A 20,507-nucleotide genomic window follows, 5' to 3' on the forward strand; every position below is an offset into this window, starting at 1 on the left:
AATAATATTGTACTCTGTGTGAAATAATATATTAGCACTTATTCTGAAGTTCCTATGAAGCAACTCTATCTCTAGTGCCAGTTTTTTTCTTTAAGTTGTCAAGTATTTTCAAAATACTCTGTTTTCTAGGGGTAGGGGTGAACCTGTCAACACATGGCTTATGCATCAAAAATTACAAGACTGTAATTTTTCAAAATCAAAAAAGAGTACAACACTGCCCACCTCTGCATCACTGCTTTCTGCAGACTCTTCTGTAGATGTCGACTCCTGCAACTCATATTGCATTCAGAAATAATAGGTATTCAAGTGTAAATTAAGTAAAGCTATTTATGCACTTACAGATACCTGAGAGGGTTTCTTCACTGTCCTGTGCATTGGGGAAAAATGGGCATTACAAAGTGTTGTACTTTCTTCACTTTTGATGTAACATTAGAAAAAGTCAGCTTACTGCAGTGTCCAGTCATATCAGCTGTTAAACCTTGAGTAGTAATGAATTGCTTTGACTTGTGAAAGTCTACATATGTGACTGCGAAACTACATAGTTAATGTAAAAAATATGTTGCCATGAGTTATTGATCACATTTCCCCCCAGTGTACTTCATTGTATCACTTCAATACACTAACACTTTTAAGTGTTCCCAAGCAAGTGGCTGAAGCATGTGCAGTAGGGCTGTGAATCTTTGGGTAGACAGAGAATCGATTCGATTCACGATTCATAGGTTTTTGATTCGATTCAAGAACGCTTTGTGCATAGCTTTTCGACAGAGGGAACCCATGCGCCGCTAGCTTCCGAGTTGTCCAAGAAGTGACGTCATCACTTCGGCACTCTATTGATTGTAGATTTATCAACTTAGAACTGGTACCAATTCAGTGCATTTTCTTTTTTTCATTTCACAAGTTGTAGTGAAATTGCTGTCTCAAATCCTCCTTACGAACTTTGACGATAACTATATAATGCTACTGTGCCCATTCAACCTGATCAGTTAATACAGAAGCCTACACTATAGAGTACACACACACATTAATACAACCACAGTTGACCACAGTGCTGTAGGGACAGAGCAAAACAATCATAAAATCACATTCAAATTCTATATCATTACAACTGCCACAGATAAAACAAAACCCCATTTGAACTCCCTGTAGGAAAACTGTGCGTTTTGTCGCATCCTTCATCATCCCGTAATTCTAGAATTAGATCTCTCTTTTAAAAGGAGCTTGTAACAACTCCATATGTGGCGTCATATTGGATGAACTTTATTGACAATATTGACTTTGCCAGTATGGACTTTGAGTTTGAAAGACATTTCACTAAAATTTTTACACAAATTTAACCCTGCTAATGTAGCACTCCTGAAAGGGAGCAGGTTTGTCAGTAAACAGTCAGACGAGATGCTTCATTACCAGAGTTTTTACTTAGAATCAATCTTGGGAATAAATGAATAATAATTTATTACACAACAATGCATGAGCTCTATTATTTCTATAATGTTATACACAAGTGCATGAGCTCGTATGTACTTCTCCGGGTTAGTTCACCTAAAAATGAAAATTAAGTCATTAATTACTCACCCCCATGCTGTACCAACCCCGTAAGACCTTCGTTCATCTTCGGAACACAAATAAAGATATTTTTGATTTAATCTGAGAGCTGGATCAGTCCTAGATAGACTGCCTAAGGGACTGGCTCTTGACGGCCCATAAAGTCATTAAAGAAAAGGTTTAAATATTCCATGTGCCTACAGCGGCTCAATTATAAGTTTATCAAGCGACGAGACTACTTTTTGTGCGAAAAAAACATAAATAACGACTTTATTTGACTATTCTATTACTTCCTTATGGGCGCATGCGCGAGAACTGAGACAAGTACGTTTTCCTTTGACTGCATTTTGTTACCGGCTGCTCCGCTTAGGAGTTTTACCGCCACCTACCGTATAAGATGATGATCCATATATAAGGCGCTCCAGATTATAAGGAACACTGTTGTTTTTTGAGAAGATTAAAGGCTTTTAAGTGCACCTTATAGTGCGGAAAATACGCTAATTGAAAAGCGTATGTACAGCGCGCATCTTCCTCTGCTTGTAAACAGAAAGTTTTGCGCTTCCAGCTATATCAGCACATCATCTTAGGGGCGGTAATACTCCTAAGCCGTGAGCAGCCGGTAACAAAAAGTAGTAGAAGGAGAACGTCCTCGTCTCAGTTCTCGTGTACCATTAGGAGTGTCTGATATGTGTAAACACAGTGAGAGATCGTGTGGCAGGTGACGCGACGCTTAATAGACCCATGCGAGCGCGCTCCCATATGCATAAAAAGAGCGAATAAAATATATGATCAGACGATAAATAGGTAGATAATATCTGTATTGCACTGTATGTGTCCTCTCATGTACCATTAGGAGTGTCAGGTATAAACACAGTGAGAGATCGTGTGGCAGGTGGCTGGAGCGACGCTTAATAGACCCACGCGAACGCGCTCCCATATGCATAAAAAAGCGAATAAAAAATAAGATCAGGTGATAAATGGGTAGATAATATCTGTATTGCACTGTATGTGTGCTCTCGTGTACCATTAGGAGTGTCTGATAAGTGTAAACAGTGAGAGATCTTATGGCTAGGCAGACGAAAAGCGTTTGGTTAATGGTGAATATTGACCTATTGTGCGTACCGTTCTGGCTCCCGCTGGCTTCAGGGAATATGCGCTGCATTTGGTTTGAAAACCTATCTTAAATATTGTGTAAGTTCGAGTGGCAGGCTCATATTTGTGACTGGTCGAGTGGCAGGCGCTATATAATACAGGGGCAGGCGCATATATCCGTGGCCGATTGAGTGGCAGGAGCATATAACGTAGTGGCAGGCGCACATATCTGTGGCCGAAATTGGAAAGTTTGGGAATCGAGGGAAAAATGTATAACTGGATTTCAAGTTTTTTGTTTGGAAGAACGATTCAAGTTAGAGTGGGGTCGGAATACTCTAGGATTCTCTCTATTGAGAATGGAACCCCTCAGGGAAGTGTAAGCAGCCCTATTCTTTTTAACTTAATGATTAGTGACATATTTAACAATATTGGAATTGGAATAGGAAGATCGTTGTTTGCAGACGACGGGGCATTGTGGAAAAGGGGACGTAATTTGATGTTTGTAGAAAATAAAATGCAAAAAGCAGTGAAGGAGGTCGAGAAATGGGCGAATAGTTGGGGTTTCCAGTTTTCTGTGGTAAAGACACAAGTAATTTGCTTTACTAACAAGAAAAATAACCCTAAGTTAAATATTAAAATGTATGGTCATCAGCTGGAACAAGTCAAAGTAGTGAGATTTCTGGGTATGTGGATGGATTCTAAGTTAAATTTTGGAGTTCATATTCAGAAAGTGATAGAAAAGTGTAAAAAAGGAATAAATGTTTTAAGGTGCTTGGCAGGTGTTGATTGGGGGGCAAGTTGTCAGTCACTGAAAAGAATTTATTATGCAGTGATAAGGTCAAATATGGATTATGGAAGTGTGGTATACAGCTCAGCGAATAAAACTTTACTTAAAAAAATACAAGTAATACAAAATCAGGCCTTGCGAATTTGTTGTGGAGCATTTAAATCTTCTCCGGTAGTATCGCTACAAGTTGAATTGGGAGAATTACCGCTGGAACAACGTACAATGCTATTGAGGATGAGATACTGGTCTGGTGTATGTGGACATCAGGAAAATCATCCAGTAAAAATATTGTTGAAGGAATGTTGGGAATATGAATACAAAGAAATAGCAAGCTTTGGTTGGTTAGTACGGAAGGAGGCAGATAGTTTTGGATTGAAAGAACATCTAATAGCCCCATCTGTTCCAATACCAGCAATTCCTCCCTGGATGTATCCCATGCCATTAATTGATTTAGAAATACATAAAGAAATAAATAAACCAATTACAATATCAGCTGAATTAGTAGTTAAACAGTATGTAAATCGAGAGTACTATTCCATATTACAGGTATTTACGGATGGGTCAAAGGAACCAGAGTCTGGAAGAACTGCAGCAGCAGTATTTATTCCTACATTTAATATTAAAATTGCAAAAAGAATATCGGATCATACCTCGGTATTTACTACTGAAGTAATAGCTATCATATTAGCACTACAGTGGATTATAGAAGTTCAACCTGTAAGATCTGTGATATGTACTGATTCAATGGCTGCTCTCACTAGTCTTATGAGTGGAAAATCGGAATCTCGACAAGATTTAATATTTGAAGTTTTGCAGTGTTTATTTAGAGCCAAGCAGTTAGGGATATTGGTATTTTTTCTCTGGGTGCCAGCACATGTGTGTGTGGACAGGGCTGTGGGAAGAGGTTTTAAGTTGGGGGTGCTGTAGTGGGAGGTGCATTTTTTTGCGTCAGGTGGACACCTCTTAATAATGTCTAAGTCTAATAACACAGTAAACTCACACTATTAAGAATCAAACATATTTATCTTGTAACCAGACTCCGTTGCACACAGCCAGACACTAACAAATAGCCAAGACAGTTTAACATGTCAAAAAGGTTGTCGCGCACAGGCAGCAGACAAGAACATATTAACAAAAGCAAATATTTATTTTTTTAACAGCACATATATATTAGCCTACGTTATTTAAACTTCTGGCTCTGTCAGGGCGCAGACACACATTCACTGAACACAGCTAATGAGAACATAAAACAGCCTATATGCATAATTAAAACGGGCATAAATATACAGGCTGACAGCGCACACGAAAATATCCAAATATAGGCACATTTTCACTTTTTCAAAAAACGAATTTGCACAGCACAAAATAATATAACCAAAAACATTTTTTGCTGCAAAATTATCAGTGTAAAATTAATGCGTAATTCATGTGACGTTAAACTGCTCATCGGAAGCTCATAATAAACCAACTGTTTTACCTTGAGCAGGGAGGGAGGCCGTTACATTACTCCAAATGTGGCTTGGCGCTCAGGAGTTGAGGATATAAAGTCTCTCATGAGGGAATGGATGTCCAAAGCGTTCAAAATGTCTGTGTGGACATTCATTAGAGACAAGTGTGTGAGTCTCTTCTGAGTCATGGTGGACCGTAACCATGTTTTTAATCGGCGCAAATTGGAAAATGATCGCTCTGATGAGGCCACTGATATAGGCAAACACAGACACAATTGTATGAGTTTTTCAGCCTCAGTAAACAGAGCTCTCGTTTGAGGATGGAGCTTAGATAGGCATGATGCTACATCTTTCACTGTGCTACATTGAGATTCTCTGGTGACATCGCAAAGCATTTTAAGCTGGAGATTAACGCGGTCTGTGTCCAGCTCCTTGGGAAGCTGAAGGGGCTCCAAATCAACAGTTCCTCCACCTGCTGCCACTATTACTGCCCTCTCTCGGCTCGCTGCTATTGTCATACTCTCTTGATCAAACCGTCTATTCAGCTCCGCTGACACCAAGTCAACAGCCTGGTAAAACTCATGTCGCCAAATCACCGTTGCCGCGTTGTGCGCAACTGCCTCTGGTTCCGTGGTTTGGCGAAAGCGGCCCGGGGTTCTGCTCACTCTTGTGTTGGTGTTGTCTGGCATTTTCAGGTCCATATCTGAGGCACATGCTTCAACCTTGTGGACCACCTTCTCTACAGTGTCATCATCACGAAGTGCGGCTATGCGATCTTTGAGCACATTTGCGCATTCAAGTGCACCAAGGGCACTTGCTTTGGAGCTTTGCAGGCTCCGTGCCACTGCCTCGCAGGGTTCAAACAGCGCTTGGCAACAGAGGAGACCGAACAATGTTCTCCCTTTTCGGGCTTGGTTCCACAGTCCCCCAATCTTTGATCTGCTGTCCCCTCTGAGACTATTCTTGTCATCTTTCAGCGAATTGAGTGTAGACAGGAGAGTACTGTAAGAGAAACAGACGCGTTTGATGGCTGTGGCGCGGACGCACCATCTCGTCGGGCAAAGGCCTAGGATATTAACATAGCTGCCAACTCTCACGCATTGGCCGTGAGACACCCGCATTTGATTGGTTTCACACGCTCACACGCCACACCCCCGATTTCTCACGCTGAAGTGTCAACCCTCCCGTTTTTCCGGGTTTCTCGCGTATTTTAGCTCTTTTACTGTCTTCCCATGTTAGTATTTCCCATAAAATATCTCGTATTTTTGCACTCTGATTGTGTGAGACGTACACGTTTGGACAGATTCGGCTTGAAGTCGATCGTCCTCGGATGCGGTTCCGCGCGCGCTGTAACAAAAAATAGCTTTGCACACAGCTCGAAGTGAGGTCTTGCCGGTCTTGCGCACCCAACGCGTCATTTTTACCGCGCTCGTGCAGACGCGTCGAGTATAAACAAGGCTTTACTCCATGTCAGCGCGCGCAGAGACCTCAAGGTGCAGAGACCTCTCCCAATCATCTCCAGCAGAAACAGCCTCCCCATTTCCCTCGTAAGCTGATCTTAGTATTTAAACATTCTCTATGATATTTTTTTTAATGACACAGTGCTCTTTCTCACACATATGTGGGCTAGATCTAAACTCTTTAGACTTTTTGATTAGTGATTTATTTAAGTTATTTAAGTTTGTGAGTAAGAATCATGAGAAAATAAAACCTTATTTTGGGGATGGTTCCTGGGAAATCTCCCTTTGATGTTGACAGCTATGGGTCAGTCAAATGCCTGAAGTTGAGTTTATCTATTGATCTATCTGTTGGGCCACTCGTGATCCACTAGTTATACCGCAAATTAGTTACAAATCTCCTTTGATCTATACCCCCCCCAGCCCCCCCCCCCCCCGTCAACAGATCTCACGCCAAGCAAAACACAAAAGTTGGCAGGTATGTATTAACCGCAACCTCATCACAACCGAAAAGCGACTCAAAAAGCTGTTTGCGCTTTGCCGATTCCCCAATTACAGTAGCAACACCTCGTACAAAGTTTAAAGTATCAGCCACAAGTCTTGCTTCACTAGCAACTTCTTGAAGCACCAAGTCCAGCGCGTGGTTGTTACAGTGTACATACATTGACTGAGGGCACAATTCTTTGAGGCGAGCCTGCACTCCTGAAAAGCACCCGGACATATTACTGGCTCCATCAAAGCAGTATGCGACAAGGCGTTCGATAGGAATGTTCAGTCTCAAAAACACATCCTTGATGCAGGAGAAAAGAGTTTGTCCAGTGCTGTCCTGTGCATTATAAAATCCCAAAAATAAACAGTGAGACTCCAGGCTGCCATCAACAAATTGCAAATTTCACGAGAACTGCTCTGTTGTGCTCACGTCAGTAGTCCCATCAGCTGTTAATCCATAAAATCTGGATTCCGATGAACGGGCGACAATATCCCGCTGAATAGCATGGGCAAACTGTTGAATAATTTCACTTTGTATGGTGTTGGACATCCAATTGTCTCTTCTTATCACCCACTCTCGTTCTTTTGGGAGATCATAGGTGCGTTCCATCATCAGTTCGTAAAGGATTCCATCACGTGTGGTGTCTCCCCTGAACGGGATCCCCTTGCTGCCCAGAAATCTGATAGATCTAAATAATAGTTCCAAAACATGTCGAGCGGTCCCCTGCTGTTCGGCAAGAGCATCAGACAGGAGGGCATTGATAGGCACATTTCCCAAAGCTGCGTGTCTTTGAACTGAATCCATGTGTAACTTTGATCGTTCATGTTCCTTGAATTTTGCAGTGGCTTTACGCCAGTTTCCAAAGCCGCCTGACACGAATGGGTTGTCTGCCCTAAAACTGTCTGCATTGATAAGTTTTTTTTCTATTGCTTTCAGACAAGTAAAACACAAAACTCGATTGGTCTCGGTCACGTAATGCAGCCACTTCTATTTGTTGAACCAAGCTGGTGTGAATGCACGACTGAAATTTTCTGTTCCAAAATGTTTACCAGGAAAAACAAAGTTAGATGGCTGGAAAGTCTCCTCAAATGCAGCTAGCGTGCTAAATCCACCACGAGCGGCGGGCTTGTGAGGGTCGTTACCGCAGGTGGTCTCTGAGGCAAAACTAGCAGGCCTATTAGGTACTGGTGAAGAGCTGGTCGGTGTCGGGATGCTTTCCTGTTTTCTCTGGACTTCTGTTGTGCTCTTTTTACAAGCTGGTGTACAAAAGAAATCAGAAATTCGTTTCTGTGCCATTTTGATATATCTCGATACCATCACTGTTTTATCGTGACGTCAGTTGACATTGACAATGATGCTTTGCGTTTTATAATAATTTTAATAATTATTAATTATTTAATTTTGCTCAAAACTTCATCATACATAAATGTCTTACGTTAATAACAACCAGGAGCATTTTAAAAATATTTTTTTAATATGTTTATTTATTTATTTTTACATCTGTCGGAGAGAGTGCTGTAATGTCTGCATTTTCCAACAGGGGGTGCTGCAGCACATGCAGCACCCCTACTTCCCACGGCCCTGTGTGGCGATGGTAATGAGGAGGTAGACCAGTTGGCAAAGGAAGCTTTAAATCATTCACAAATAGAAATGAATGTATCACTAAGTAAATCAGAAATAAATAGATTAATAGCAATTGAAATTAATAAAAGATGGCAAAAGGTATTGAATAATGACTGTAAAGAAAGACATCTTTATCAAATTCAATGAAAGGTTGGAAATGAGAGGAAAAGATATGGAAATAGGAAGAAAGATGTTATTATTACGAGGTTAAAAATTGGTCACACTGCATTGAATTATAGTCTTTATAAAATAGGGAAGCATGATACAGGAAAATGTGATAAGTGTGGGGAGCTAGAAACAGTGCAGCATATTCTTTTAGAATGTGCTGCATATGAATGGGAGAGACAACAGTTATGATACAATTTCAATGAAAGTATTGTTAGGAAATGGGTCAAGACAATCAACAATTCACGAATTAATATTTAAATAGGAATAGTAAATAGAATTTTATTTTATTTTTTTTTGTTTATTATTATTTTATTTTATTTTTTTCCTTCGTGTCCTTTCCTTCCAAAGCCAAGCATACTCCACACTCCAGATCAGTAGGTTGCGGGAATGCACCATTTATGTTGGTCTGCCAATCCGCCATTAAACACCACAAGAAGAAGAAGAAGAACATATCTGTGGCCGGTCAAGTGGCAGCTCCCCCTGCCACGCAAATATTTTACCCCCTCTCAAATCGTTTGTACCTTCATCTGTGACTGGAGGCCACTAACATCATCAACCCAACAAGTCATTCTGCCTGGCTGTAGCTGTCATCGAGGGTGCGTTATCACCTTATCAACTAGGTTTGTTTACATACCAGTGCATATGTCTATCCCGGTGTAACAGCTCAGTAATAGGGCTTGTGCGGCACGCTTGTTTCGTACACAGCCTTCCTCTTTGTCATCCTCCAGCACTTTAGGTGGCGCCTTGCTCCTTTTTATTCGGTTTGCAACTCGCCAGTAAATGCACAGAAGAAGAATGCGTCATAACGCTGCGCCGCACTTTCATGTGTGAGGGGATTCGACTGAAGAAAGGTTTGTACTCTTAAGCATTTTAAGCGTTTAAATGGATAAAAACCGTTGATTAAATGTTTTAGTTTTTGCAAGCGCTGTAGAATGAATGTATTATTATTCAACGTGATATTGTAATGCTGTATCTAACATTTATGTCTTATTTTTGTGAGTAAAGTGCATCCACACAAAAGTAATAGAAAATATGCGTATTTTCTTGGTTAATAACTTTGGAGACGTCCCCAATGCATAACAATTTATTTTACATTGAATGTGCATAAAAGTTTTCATCGTGGAACTTTTTCTTTCTTTAAACATCAACTTTTTATTTCTCACATCCGGGCCATAACGTTAAACCGCTCGTTCACTTTGAAATACCGAAAAGCATTACAGTGCTTTTACTATTGACCATCGTTGAGGAAAACAGAAGAAAATCAGCAAATACGAATTAAACAGAGACAGTGGCAATTATTTGTATAGATATAATAGTACTAAATTGAAGCTATTGCCTTTTAGTTACTGAGTTTTGCCCCCACTATCTAAACCCATCAACAACATTTTACAAAGAAAAAACAAAAAGAAACGATAAAACTAAGAAAAATTGTGTCTTTATTCTGGCTATATATTTCATGATTTTAAAGTGGATCACAACTACTGTATGTGTGCAATATTTATAGAGTCTGATCACCTTTTCGTTTAAGAAAGCAAGAAATTAATGTTTGTATTCACACAAATATCATGTAAAAGAGCATTAGAATTAGACAACGTTATACATCCCATAAAATATTAATTATGAGTAAAGACTGCAAATTAATCATGCACTTATTTCACTTTGTTAAACAAATTAAAGTTGTTCAAATAAGTGAATAATTCTAGCCCAAATTCCGTAAAAAATAACTAGTTTGATCATCTTAAATGTGTCCCATCCTCTAGCTTTGACTGGATATGATTATATTTTAGACAAGATTGGAGGTAAATAATAATAAATGTCACAAAATTAAAAACAATAACTTGCAGATCTTCATTTATCTGAGGACTGTGATAACAGTACACCAGCAACGCTGGAACATTATCGCACACATACACTTAAAGTGGCTAACAATGAAATGTGAGGCAATATTGAACTGTCAAGTTGAACAAATTAAGTTTAATTTTCTTGTCTAAATTGCCAATCTTCCATTGACAATAATGCAGGCATAAATTCTATTACGTTTGTATTCGGACCCTGATGTGATTTCATTCAGACTGTGATAAAGGCCTATTTCAGGTACTGATAAGTTGTAGGCCTAATGGGAAAAATGGAGCAATTCCAAATTCCCCCAGAAGATTTTCTAATCAATCTTTTTTGTGGGTATTTATTTCCGCAAATATTAACCGTAATATCCGATTGACGTTAATCTCATTTACTAGTCTTCTACACTAGATGTCAACCTCTAACCTTGTGCGACAGCGGGGACCCTGTCACTCATTCATTCAGTGCTTCTGTCAGCAAGTGGTGCTGCTCTTTGCAGTCAAATGAGAACTCCTCTTCGCTGCAGCTCTAAGGGGGTGGAGGGATATTAAACAGTGGTTGCTTAATGTGGCAACGCAGGAAGTCATACTGACTTTCTGTATGTCCGCAGTTTTTCAGATTGGACAACCAGTTAGTAAAACTGTGATATGTCTCATATTCCATACTGCAATTTCGAGGGGTGGAACAGGTACTAGCAACTTCAAGTAACCCCACAGAACACGATTACACAAAGGCAAATGCAGAGAAGGATGAGCCGCGTCAGAATCAACAATCTCTGAAAGCTTCATTCAAACGAAGAGAAATGTTTTCAAAAGACAGACAACGAGCGATAAATATAACAGACAAAATGTATTGAGTTTATTATTCTGGAGATTATTTTCTCATATTATTCATATAATTTTTTTTAGATTCCTAGATTTATTTGCTGAATTTTTTATACAGTGTAAATCTAAAATACCTTTTTCAGTTTACAGTATTAGATACTAGTGTGGTTGCATTTTATCTTTTTCACTTAAGAAAGATAAATAGTATATTAGTGTGAAATGAATGTCAGATAATAAAAATGCTCTATCTCACTCTCTGTATTTGTTCATGTTTAATTAAGGGATAAGTTTGAAGCACACCATAAAATAATTCGGTAACACTTTATAATAACTACACGCTAATAATCATCAGTTAAGCATGAGGAAACAGTTAATTCATCATTTATGAAAGCATTAATAGACATTAATAAGCAGTTTATAAATACAGCTATAAATGCTTTCTTTAATTTAATTTGTTTAATATTTGCCTATTCATCCTTTATTAATGATCAATTAATCATTTCTAAATGAATAATTGCATTTTATATAAACTAGTTATTTAAGAGTTTTCGGTGGTTCATAAGATTACTTAGAATGTGTAAGTAAATGATTAATAAACTATTTAAGTGTACATTCATACATCTTATTATTCAGGCATATAGTGATGATTACTTAGTGTGTTAATAAATTCTGTAATTCGGGGTTAATTCGGGTAATTATAAAGCATTTAGTAGCGGTCAGTTAACTATTTTGTGAGCTCATCTAAAGCGAGGAATATTCATGCCATGTAAAGCATTTATAAAGGAGATTTAAAGGCTGTTAAATATTTCTATGTTCTGTATCACTGTGTTGTGCTTGTTACATTTTACTGTTTAGAAGATTGATGAGCCTTTAAATCTCCTTTAAAATGCTTTACATGGCATGAATATTCCTCGCTTTAGATGAGCTCACAAAATAGTTAACTGACCACTACTAAATGCTTTATAACTACCTGTATTTATTACATTTACTTACACTTTCTAAGTGATCTTATGAATGACTGACAACTCTTAAATATCTGGTTTGTAAATAATGCTATACTTCATTTAGGAATTATTAATTGATCTAACAAAAGTATAAAAATACAACTATTAAACGCATTATAGATATGCTTATAAATCAATAAAAAAGCATTTATAGCTCTATTTATAAACTGCTTATTAATGTCTATTAATGCTTTTATAAATGATGAATTAACTGTTTACTCATGCTTAAAAAATGTGTGCAGTTATTATAAAGTGTTACCAATAATGGTATCAAATCATACAGTGCTAGTATGAATTGCAGCTGGATAGATACTGTACGATAGTCCAGGTATCAGGAAGGGAAAAAGGGAACATCTCTAGGGGAAACACTGGAGTGATTGGACTGTTTTGGTCCTGAATCTTTAATTTAAGATATACATGTTTTAAAATTTACTCCTCGTCTATGATTGATTGCTATTAGGCAGTGGCGTAACTTTGTTATCAAAGGTGAGTAGGACAGGTTTGTGTATGTATGTGTGTGTGTGTGTGTGTGTGTGTGTGTGTGTGTTGCTAGCCTAACGTCAAGAATAAATGCATATATTCAACTAATTAAAGCCTGTATTCTTATGGTCTAGTGCAGCCTTTCTCAAACTTTTTTCAGTCAGGGCACCTTTCAAAAGTGCATAAAATCTCAAGGCACCCCAGTGTAAAATATAATTTAAAAACACTGCATAACCCAAATTTAAATGCAAATGTCTTGTTTAGTTAGACAGAACAGTAATGAACAGAGCATAATATGAACTGTAAATAACAATAATAATAAAAACTTTATAGCACCTTTAAAAACACAGGTTTGCAAAATAATTCACAAAATAATTAATCAGAGACACAAATGGCATAAAACCGTAAGAGGTGGACCGCCCAATACAAGAACCCAATAACAAATCCAGACCAGGAGAACTCAAATGAAGTGCAGGATGCAGATAAAATAAAAATCCCCGGCTCTTGTGGGGATTTTCTTTTCAAAAAACGATCCATAATGCTGTAACTAAAGTGGCCTAAATTCACGTTTATTTTTACGTTTCTGTCAGTCTGAGGTGTTGCTATAACGCGTTGCTATGGATTGCGTCACTTGCGTCAAGTTGTGTGTGTCTTGCTTTGGTCTTGTGAGACGGATTTTTTTATGATTAATTTTATATGTTTATCTAAAATGAATTTACAATTTTATTAATATGTTCATATGTTTAAAAAGAAGAATGTAAATTCAAATATATTTATATATGAAATGTCAGCTGTTTTTTTTTCTGGGTTTTTTTTTTCCACATTTTTTTTAGCCTACGTAATTTTTTGGCGGCACCCCTGACACAGCTAGGGGGCACCCCAGTGTGCCGCGGCACCCACTTTGAGAAAGGCTGGTCTAGTGTCAGAGGTCCTGAGTTCTAATCCACACTCATATAGGGCTTGTTGCGCATCCGAGTGAAGACTGTGCGCGAGCCACAAGAGTTGATCGCAGCGGCTACGAGCACTTTGATCACTTGATAAAAAATAAAAATAAATCATTTCAGCACTAGATCGCCTCTTATTTATCAAATGAACAAAATGAATGCTTTGCTAGATAACTGGAGATGTTTTATTTATTTGTATTGGTACATCCGTGCCGCGAGATGATTCAAAGTGGTGGGGACAATTTCAACCTTAGCAAAAAGTGGTGGGGACATGTCCCACCCACAAGTTACACCTATGCTATTAGGATGTGAGGAGAGTATATACCAGAAAAACAAAAGTGTTTATTGTAAAAATTGCCTATCCTAACTTTAACTCTTACTCTGACACTCCCTTACCAGTGCCTTGAACTAGAGTTGATTGAGACGCACAGATTTAGTTTTCTTTGTTAATTATTCTTTTATCTTAAACAGGGACAGAGTGTCCAAACAAACAGAAAAACTCCCGGTGAAGCAGCTGAGATCCACGTGACACAAGATGGCGTTGATTAAAGAGGAGAGTGAAGAAATTAAGATTGAAGAAGTATTCGGTTTGAAACAAGAAGATACTGAGGAACAAATAGGTTGGTTTCATACTCCAAACTGAACTCAGTAATTTATTATATTGATTATATTGTATATAGTCAATATAATATTATTGATTATATTGATATTAGCAGAGGAGGGATTGATAAAGACCAAGGTCTGTAGGATCTTGATCCAATTTGTACCACTTCCTCTCTGCCCGTAGAACAATGTTTGCAGAGAACATCAGATAACGAGGGTGTAGCGTGGGCTGGCTTGGAGGAAAGGAGAGGCATAAGCTGTCCAAGCAGGATCTTCAGGGCTCCAGACTAACTTTTTTTAATAGGAGCGCTGTTGCCCCTGACTGAACATTTTAGGAGCGCAAGCAGAAAATTTAGGGGCACACCTTAAATCAGCTTGAAATGCAATTATTCAAATTTCCCCCAAAATGACTGAAATACTGACAAATTCTTTAATAATAAAAAGACTTAACGTATAGATATTACAATATGCAGTTTTATTTTAGCTTTACAGGGCTCCAGACTCAAATTTGAGGGCAGCATCACCGGAGCCACTGAGTTCTACAAAAACAATAATCTGGTAGCACTGGGGCTGGCAATAAATCACTAAGCTTAAATTAGGGTGTAGATGAAATATACTTCTGTTATTATCATTCATAATGTCTTAAAATTAATTTAAAAAAACAGAGTGAAAAAAATGTATATTAAGGAGTGAAAAAACCTGATGTGATGAACCTAGAAATCAAATTTTCCTTGAGCTTTTGACATCTAAGAGGTCATCATATTAGCAAACGACGTTTTTCAAAGTAGTGAACTATGACGTCAAAGAGGATAAAACATCACCCCCGCAGAAGAAGATCAACACTTAATTCCAGCATAGATTTAGCCGGTTTAGCCCCGCCCACCGATTCGCACATTACACACATGGCTAAATAACAGAGGCCTGCCTACCTCGTGATGACAAACCGGATCAAGAGTGAAAAACTGTTATCCACTCACAGCAGTAGGTGTATATCGTGCACAGCAGCTATATCGTGCATTCTGTCAGTTGCAGTCCTGACACCTCCGTCTCAACAGCATAGTGTACAATGCGACAAATACTCGCAATATTAATGCAGAGGAACGGCTACATCACTTCAGCGAGTTCACAAAAGTTAATTTGCATGTGCTTTAAAGCCTTGCCGGTTAAACATGTCATTCACTGCTGATGCACTGTTCTGAGCGCGAACACCCGACGTGCACATGAACTAAAGCTTGTCTAACAGCGCCTGGTTGCTGGACTAAGTTCTCTTTCGAGTATTATTTCGCTAATGCTCTCAAATACACACAAGGTTTACATAAGAACATTTGGTTATGTCTAAACTCAAAGCAAACCGAGAAAATTGAGAGAAATCTGCTTGTCAAATGCTCCGTTACGCTGCCTTCACACTGGCAGTTGAAATCAGCTCCGATGCGGCTGCGAAACGACCGGAAGTCATTCATTTCCTATGGAGATTCGCAGACGGCATGCGAATGGGCCCGAAACGGGTCCAACCAAGTAGCCTGGCTGCGCCCTCCTACGCAATTCCGCTCAATTTCATTTTCCTTCAGTACTGCGTCTGGGACTGCTGTGTATCCTTAGGTTTCCAGAAATCTTTTTTTTGTAGGACCAATCAGTGAATAGAGGGAGTGGCTGAGAACGATGACGTTGATGTAAGCGCGTCAGTTTGAGTTCAGTAATGGCAGCGGAGAAAGACGTGAGAAAAGCTATTTCGGTCCGTTGTTGGAAAAGAAACGGCCGAATATACAGAATTTAAAGCCGGATTGTTATCGTCTCACCTCTTGTTGCACAACGGAGGACCAAGTGAAGAAGGCAGAAAGTTTGGAAGTTTGTGCTGGGCAGCTCGTGCACGATGACCGTGACATTTTGGACGGACGGTTTAGCCTGGTGTTCGCGGTGTTCAGAAGCCCCGAGTCCTGGCTGCTAAACTATTGTTGAAGATCCGCTCAGGAGTCATGTCTGTCGCTCATATTCCCTGTAAATTTACTGATTCTTGTGATAAATAGAACATTTTGAGCCCCTTTGTGCACTCGTGCAGGAGGTTTGTGTGTCAGTTTTACATGTTGTAAATCATACAAATTGGTTGTGATTTTTTAAAAATAATTGTCATAAATAAAAATGTGATAACCCATACTTTGAAGATATTAGATTTTCAGATTTAGATGGCAATGGTTAATTTGTTTTAATAAAAAAAAAACTAAATGCCACATAAAAATGTACAAACACATACTTTGAAGACCATAATTAAGGTAATTAAGAAACAATAAGACGTAATATGAAAAATTATTGTTTATTACACATCTGCAGATAGAGACAGACTGATCATTCACTGTAGCAGCTACAGCATTTGCGGCAGATCAGAAAACGTCCACAGCGGCGTATTTGTAATGATTTAGACACAGCTTCCGCCGTTGAATGAATATATCACTGTCCTTCGTGTCAAATATACATTTCGAATTAATAATTGTTCCTAGATTAACAAAACCTGCAGCTCTCGTTGACTGAAATCCTATTGTAAACATAATCCTCTGATCATTCGGACTTGTTGTTTCCAGCCATTTCGGCGCGTGACATACGTCACTCACGACCACACGTTAGCGATTGGCTATGGCAGATTGTGAGTGACTTTGGGCAGATCCAATAGATTTGAACTTTAATAGTGAACCCGCCTACAAGGAAGGAAACGTTTCTCAATGGAGCGGTTCCAGACTCTATGTGGAAATGAAATGAACTAGAGTCTGGTTGAACCAGGCTACCGACCAAGTGCGGTGCAAAGAAAATCTTATAAGTTATCTTGAGTAAAACCGCAAAAAAATTCATGAAGCACATACAAAAGACCTGAACCGGAAGCGATGCGACCTGTTTTACAGAATGCGGTTTTAAGTTGTGCATAGAGCCTATTTATTGTCACTACTTTGTACTGTGTGAGGGATGACCGTGTTTGTTCTCCCCACTGAAGACTATTTTGACAAACGAAAAACCCTGGATAAACCCTAGATAAGATGGGGTATATAGCCTATATATTGTTGGTTTTGATTCTTAAAATGTTTTTAGATATTTTGATGTCTGTTGCTTTGCTCCATTAAACTAGTGTCAACTTGTATTTGTCTTTTTCCATCTTAGACCTGATGGCGCTGAAAAAGGAGAGTTCTAAGGAAATAGAAAAGAAAGATCATGATTTCATGACTGGAAAAAAATCTACACAGATTGAAAAGACCTCACGGAAAAGAGCTAAAAATTTCATCTGCCCACAGTGTGGAAAGTGTTTTCATCAACATGGAGCCCTTATAATCCATATAAGAATTCACACCGGGGAGAAACCTTTCACCTGTAAACATTGTAAAAAGAGTTTCAATGAAACAGGACACCTCAAAATTCACATGAGACTTCACACTGGAGAGAAGCCTTACACCTGCCAACATTGTGGAAAGAGTTTTGCTCAAAAAGGAAACTTTACAAACCACATGAGAATTCACACAGTAGACAGCCTTTTCAAATGCCAACAGTGTGAAAAGAGATTTTGTGAAAAGGGAAGCCTTAAAATTCACATGAGGATCCACACTAGAGAGATCTCATTTACTTGCCAACAGTGTGGAAGGAGTTTCACTCAAAAAGGAAACCTACAAAAGCACATGAGAATTCACACCGGAGAGAAGCCTTACGCCTGCAAACTCTGCGAGAAGAGCTACACACGGAAACTAGGCCTTAAGTACCACATGCAAATTCACACTGGAGAAAAGCCGTTCAAATGTTGTAGGTGTGGAAAGAGTTTCACACGTAAAGAGACTCTTGAGGACCATATGAGAAGTCACACTGGTGAGAAGCCGTTCACATGTGTTCAGTGTGGGAAAAGTTTTGTAGGAAGACAAAACCTTAATAAGCACATGAGGATTCACTCAAGAGAGAACTATTTTAAATGTCATCATTGCGGAAGTAGTTTTGCAGACATGAAGCGCCTTAAGAATCATGTAATAACTCACTCTGGAGAGAAGCCTTTCATGTGCAATCACTGTGGAAAGAGTTTTAAAAATAAAAGAAGACTTAAAACTCACATGAGACTTCACAATGGAAAGAGGCCTTTTACATGTCTTCAGCATGAGAAAAGTTTCACAAATCTAAGAGACATGAAACGTCATTTGCAAATTCCCTCTGGAGGAAAGAAATTGGATTGTGAGAAGTGTAATAAATTTACTTTGCCATTACACTTACAGATACACCGGAAAAGTCATGCAGATTTGAGACCCTATTTGTGTTTGTGTGGAAAGAGTTTCAAATGGTTTAGAAATTTAAAATGGCACCAGAAAATTCGTATCTGTGTGAAATTAAGGCTTCGTTCAAGCCGTAGATGAATGTGGGCCAAATCAGTTTTTTTTTTCTCTGTTTATTTGTCGTGAGATGGTTCATATGACCTTTATACACTCACTGGCCACTTTATTAGGTTCACCTCGTAATTTTTGGTGAATACATATTTAAACAATCACATGGCAGCAACTCAATGCATTTAAGCATGTATAAATAGTTAAACTTAAATCAGCTTTCTTCCTCGTTCTGTTACTCAGTTTGAACTTCATCTTAAAGGAATAGTTCACTTTGAAATTAATTTTTTATATGTTTTAGCTTACCTCAAGGGAATCCAAGATGTAGGTGTCTTTGTTTCCACTGTATTTTTAATTTTTATATTTTTCGGTCAAACCGTTGTTGTCTATCAGTCATATAATGCAGGTCTATAGGGTTCACCTCCAAGAGCATGCACAGAGAAGTCCAAATTGAACATGATTTAATGACTCGTAAATGTAAGTACACATTGATGGCCTAAGACACGAAACGAGTTGTTTGTGTGAGAAAACAAACAGTATTTATATCATTTTTACATCGTGTAACCACAGCCATGTCGAACTGATCTTAAGGCACGGGCGCTTCGGTCTGCGCATGCGCCGGAAGTGAACGCTTGTGCGTGTACGTCACTCATTGTTTACGCAGACATTTGGGAAGTTTTACCTTTTACTGTGAAGATCTAAACATATTTAAAAAATCCCAATGGAAGACGATTTCAATATCTAAATATGTTTAGTGAAAGGTGTGTAAACAAGCATTGCCTTCATATCAGTTGGACATGGCTGTGGTTACGCGAGTTAAAAACGATATAAATACTGTTCGTTTTCTCACACAAACCGCTCGTTTCGTGTCTTAGGCCATCCATGTTTACTTACATTTACGAGTCATTAAATCATGTTTAATTTGGACTTCTCTGTGCATGCTCTTTGAGGTGGTGACCATAGACCTGCATTATATGACTGATAGACAACAACGGTTTGACCGAAAAATATAAAAATTGAAAATACTGTGGAAACAAAGACACCTACATCTTGGATGCCCTTGAGGTAAGCTAAAACATATCAAAAATTAATTTCAAAGTGAACTATCCCTTTAAGATGAAGTTCAAACTGATTAACAGAATGAGGAAGAAAGCTGATTTAAGTGACTTTAAACGTGTTATGGTTGCTGGCCTAGACTGGCTAGTCTGAGTATTTAAGAAACTGCTGATCTACTTGGATTTTCATGTACTATCTCTAGAATTTACAGAGAGTGCTCAGAAAAAGGGAACATGTTCAGTTAGAGCCAGATCTGTCAGATAAAATGCCTAGTTGATAAAATGCCTAGTTGAACCTTACTACTAATAAAGCATCTTTTAATCGCCAAAGCCTACGTGAGTTTTGTTGCTGACCGTGTAAATCCCTTTATTACCACAGCGTACTATCTTCTCATGGCTACTTCCAGCAGGATAACGCATCATGTCTCAAAGCTCAAATAATTTCAAACTGGTTTCTTGAATGTGAAAATGAGTTAATTGTGGTCAAATGGCCTCCAGTCACCAGATCTCAAACAAATAGGGCACTAAGGGCAGCTTTTGCGATGTGTTGGAACAAGAGATTCTCATGTTGTCTGCATGATAAATATATGCAGCCTATAAATCTGCAACAGCTGCATGATGCCATAGTCAAGTAAAGTTGCATTTATTTATATAGCGCTTTTTACAATACAGATTGTATCAAAGCAGCTTCACAGTGATAACATGAAAGTAGTACAACACAGATCAATAATGTTGTTGAACATTAAATGTCCCCAACTAAGCAAGCCAAAGCAAGGCGACAGTGGCAAGGAACCAAAACTCCATCAGGTGATTGGAT

At 38.6% G+C, this 20,507-nt stretch overlaps 1 protein-coding gene across 1 annotated transcript; it reads left to right on the top strand.

The window, feature by feature from the left end:
* The first annotated feature begins 9,252 nt into the window (after positions 1–9,252).
* LOC120483382 (uncharacterized) lies at positions 9,253–20,020 on the top strand. The gene is made up of 3 exons (XM_039678348.2): positions 9,253–9,458; positions 14,170–14,318; positions 17,443–20,020. Exons 2-3 carry the CDS (start codon positions 14,234–14,236, stop codon positions 18,666–18,668), a joined length of 1,311 nt encoding a protein of 436 aa, XP_039534282.2. The 5' UTR covers positions 9,253–9,458; positions 14,170–14,233; the 3' UTR covers positions 18,669–20,020.
* Positions 20,021–20,507: the final 487 nt, after the last annotated feature.

The sequence above is a fragment of the Pimephales promelas genome, chromosome 24 (genome assembly GCF_988280905.1).
Source record: "Pimephales promelas chromosome 24, fPimPro1.hap1.1, whole genome shotgun sequence".
Classification (NCBI taxonomy): Eukaryota; Metazoa; Chordata; class Actinopteri; order Cypriniformes; family Leuciscidae; genus Pimephales; species Pimephales promelas.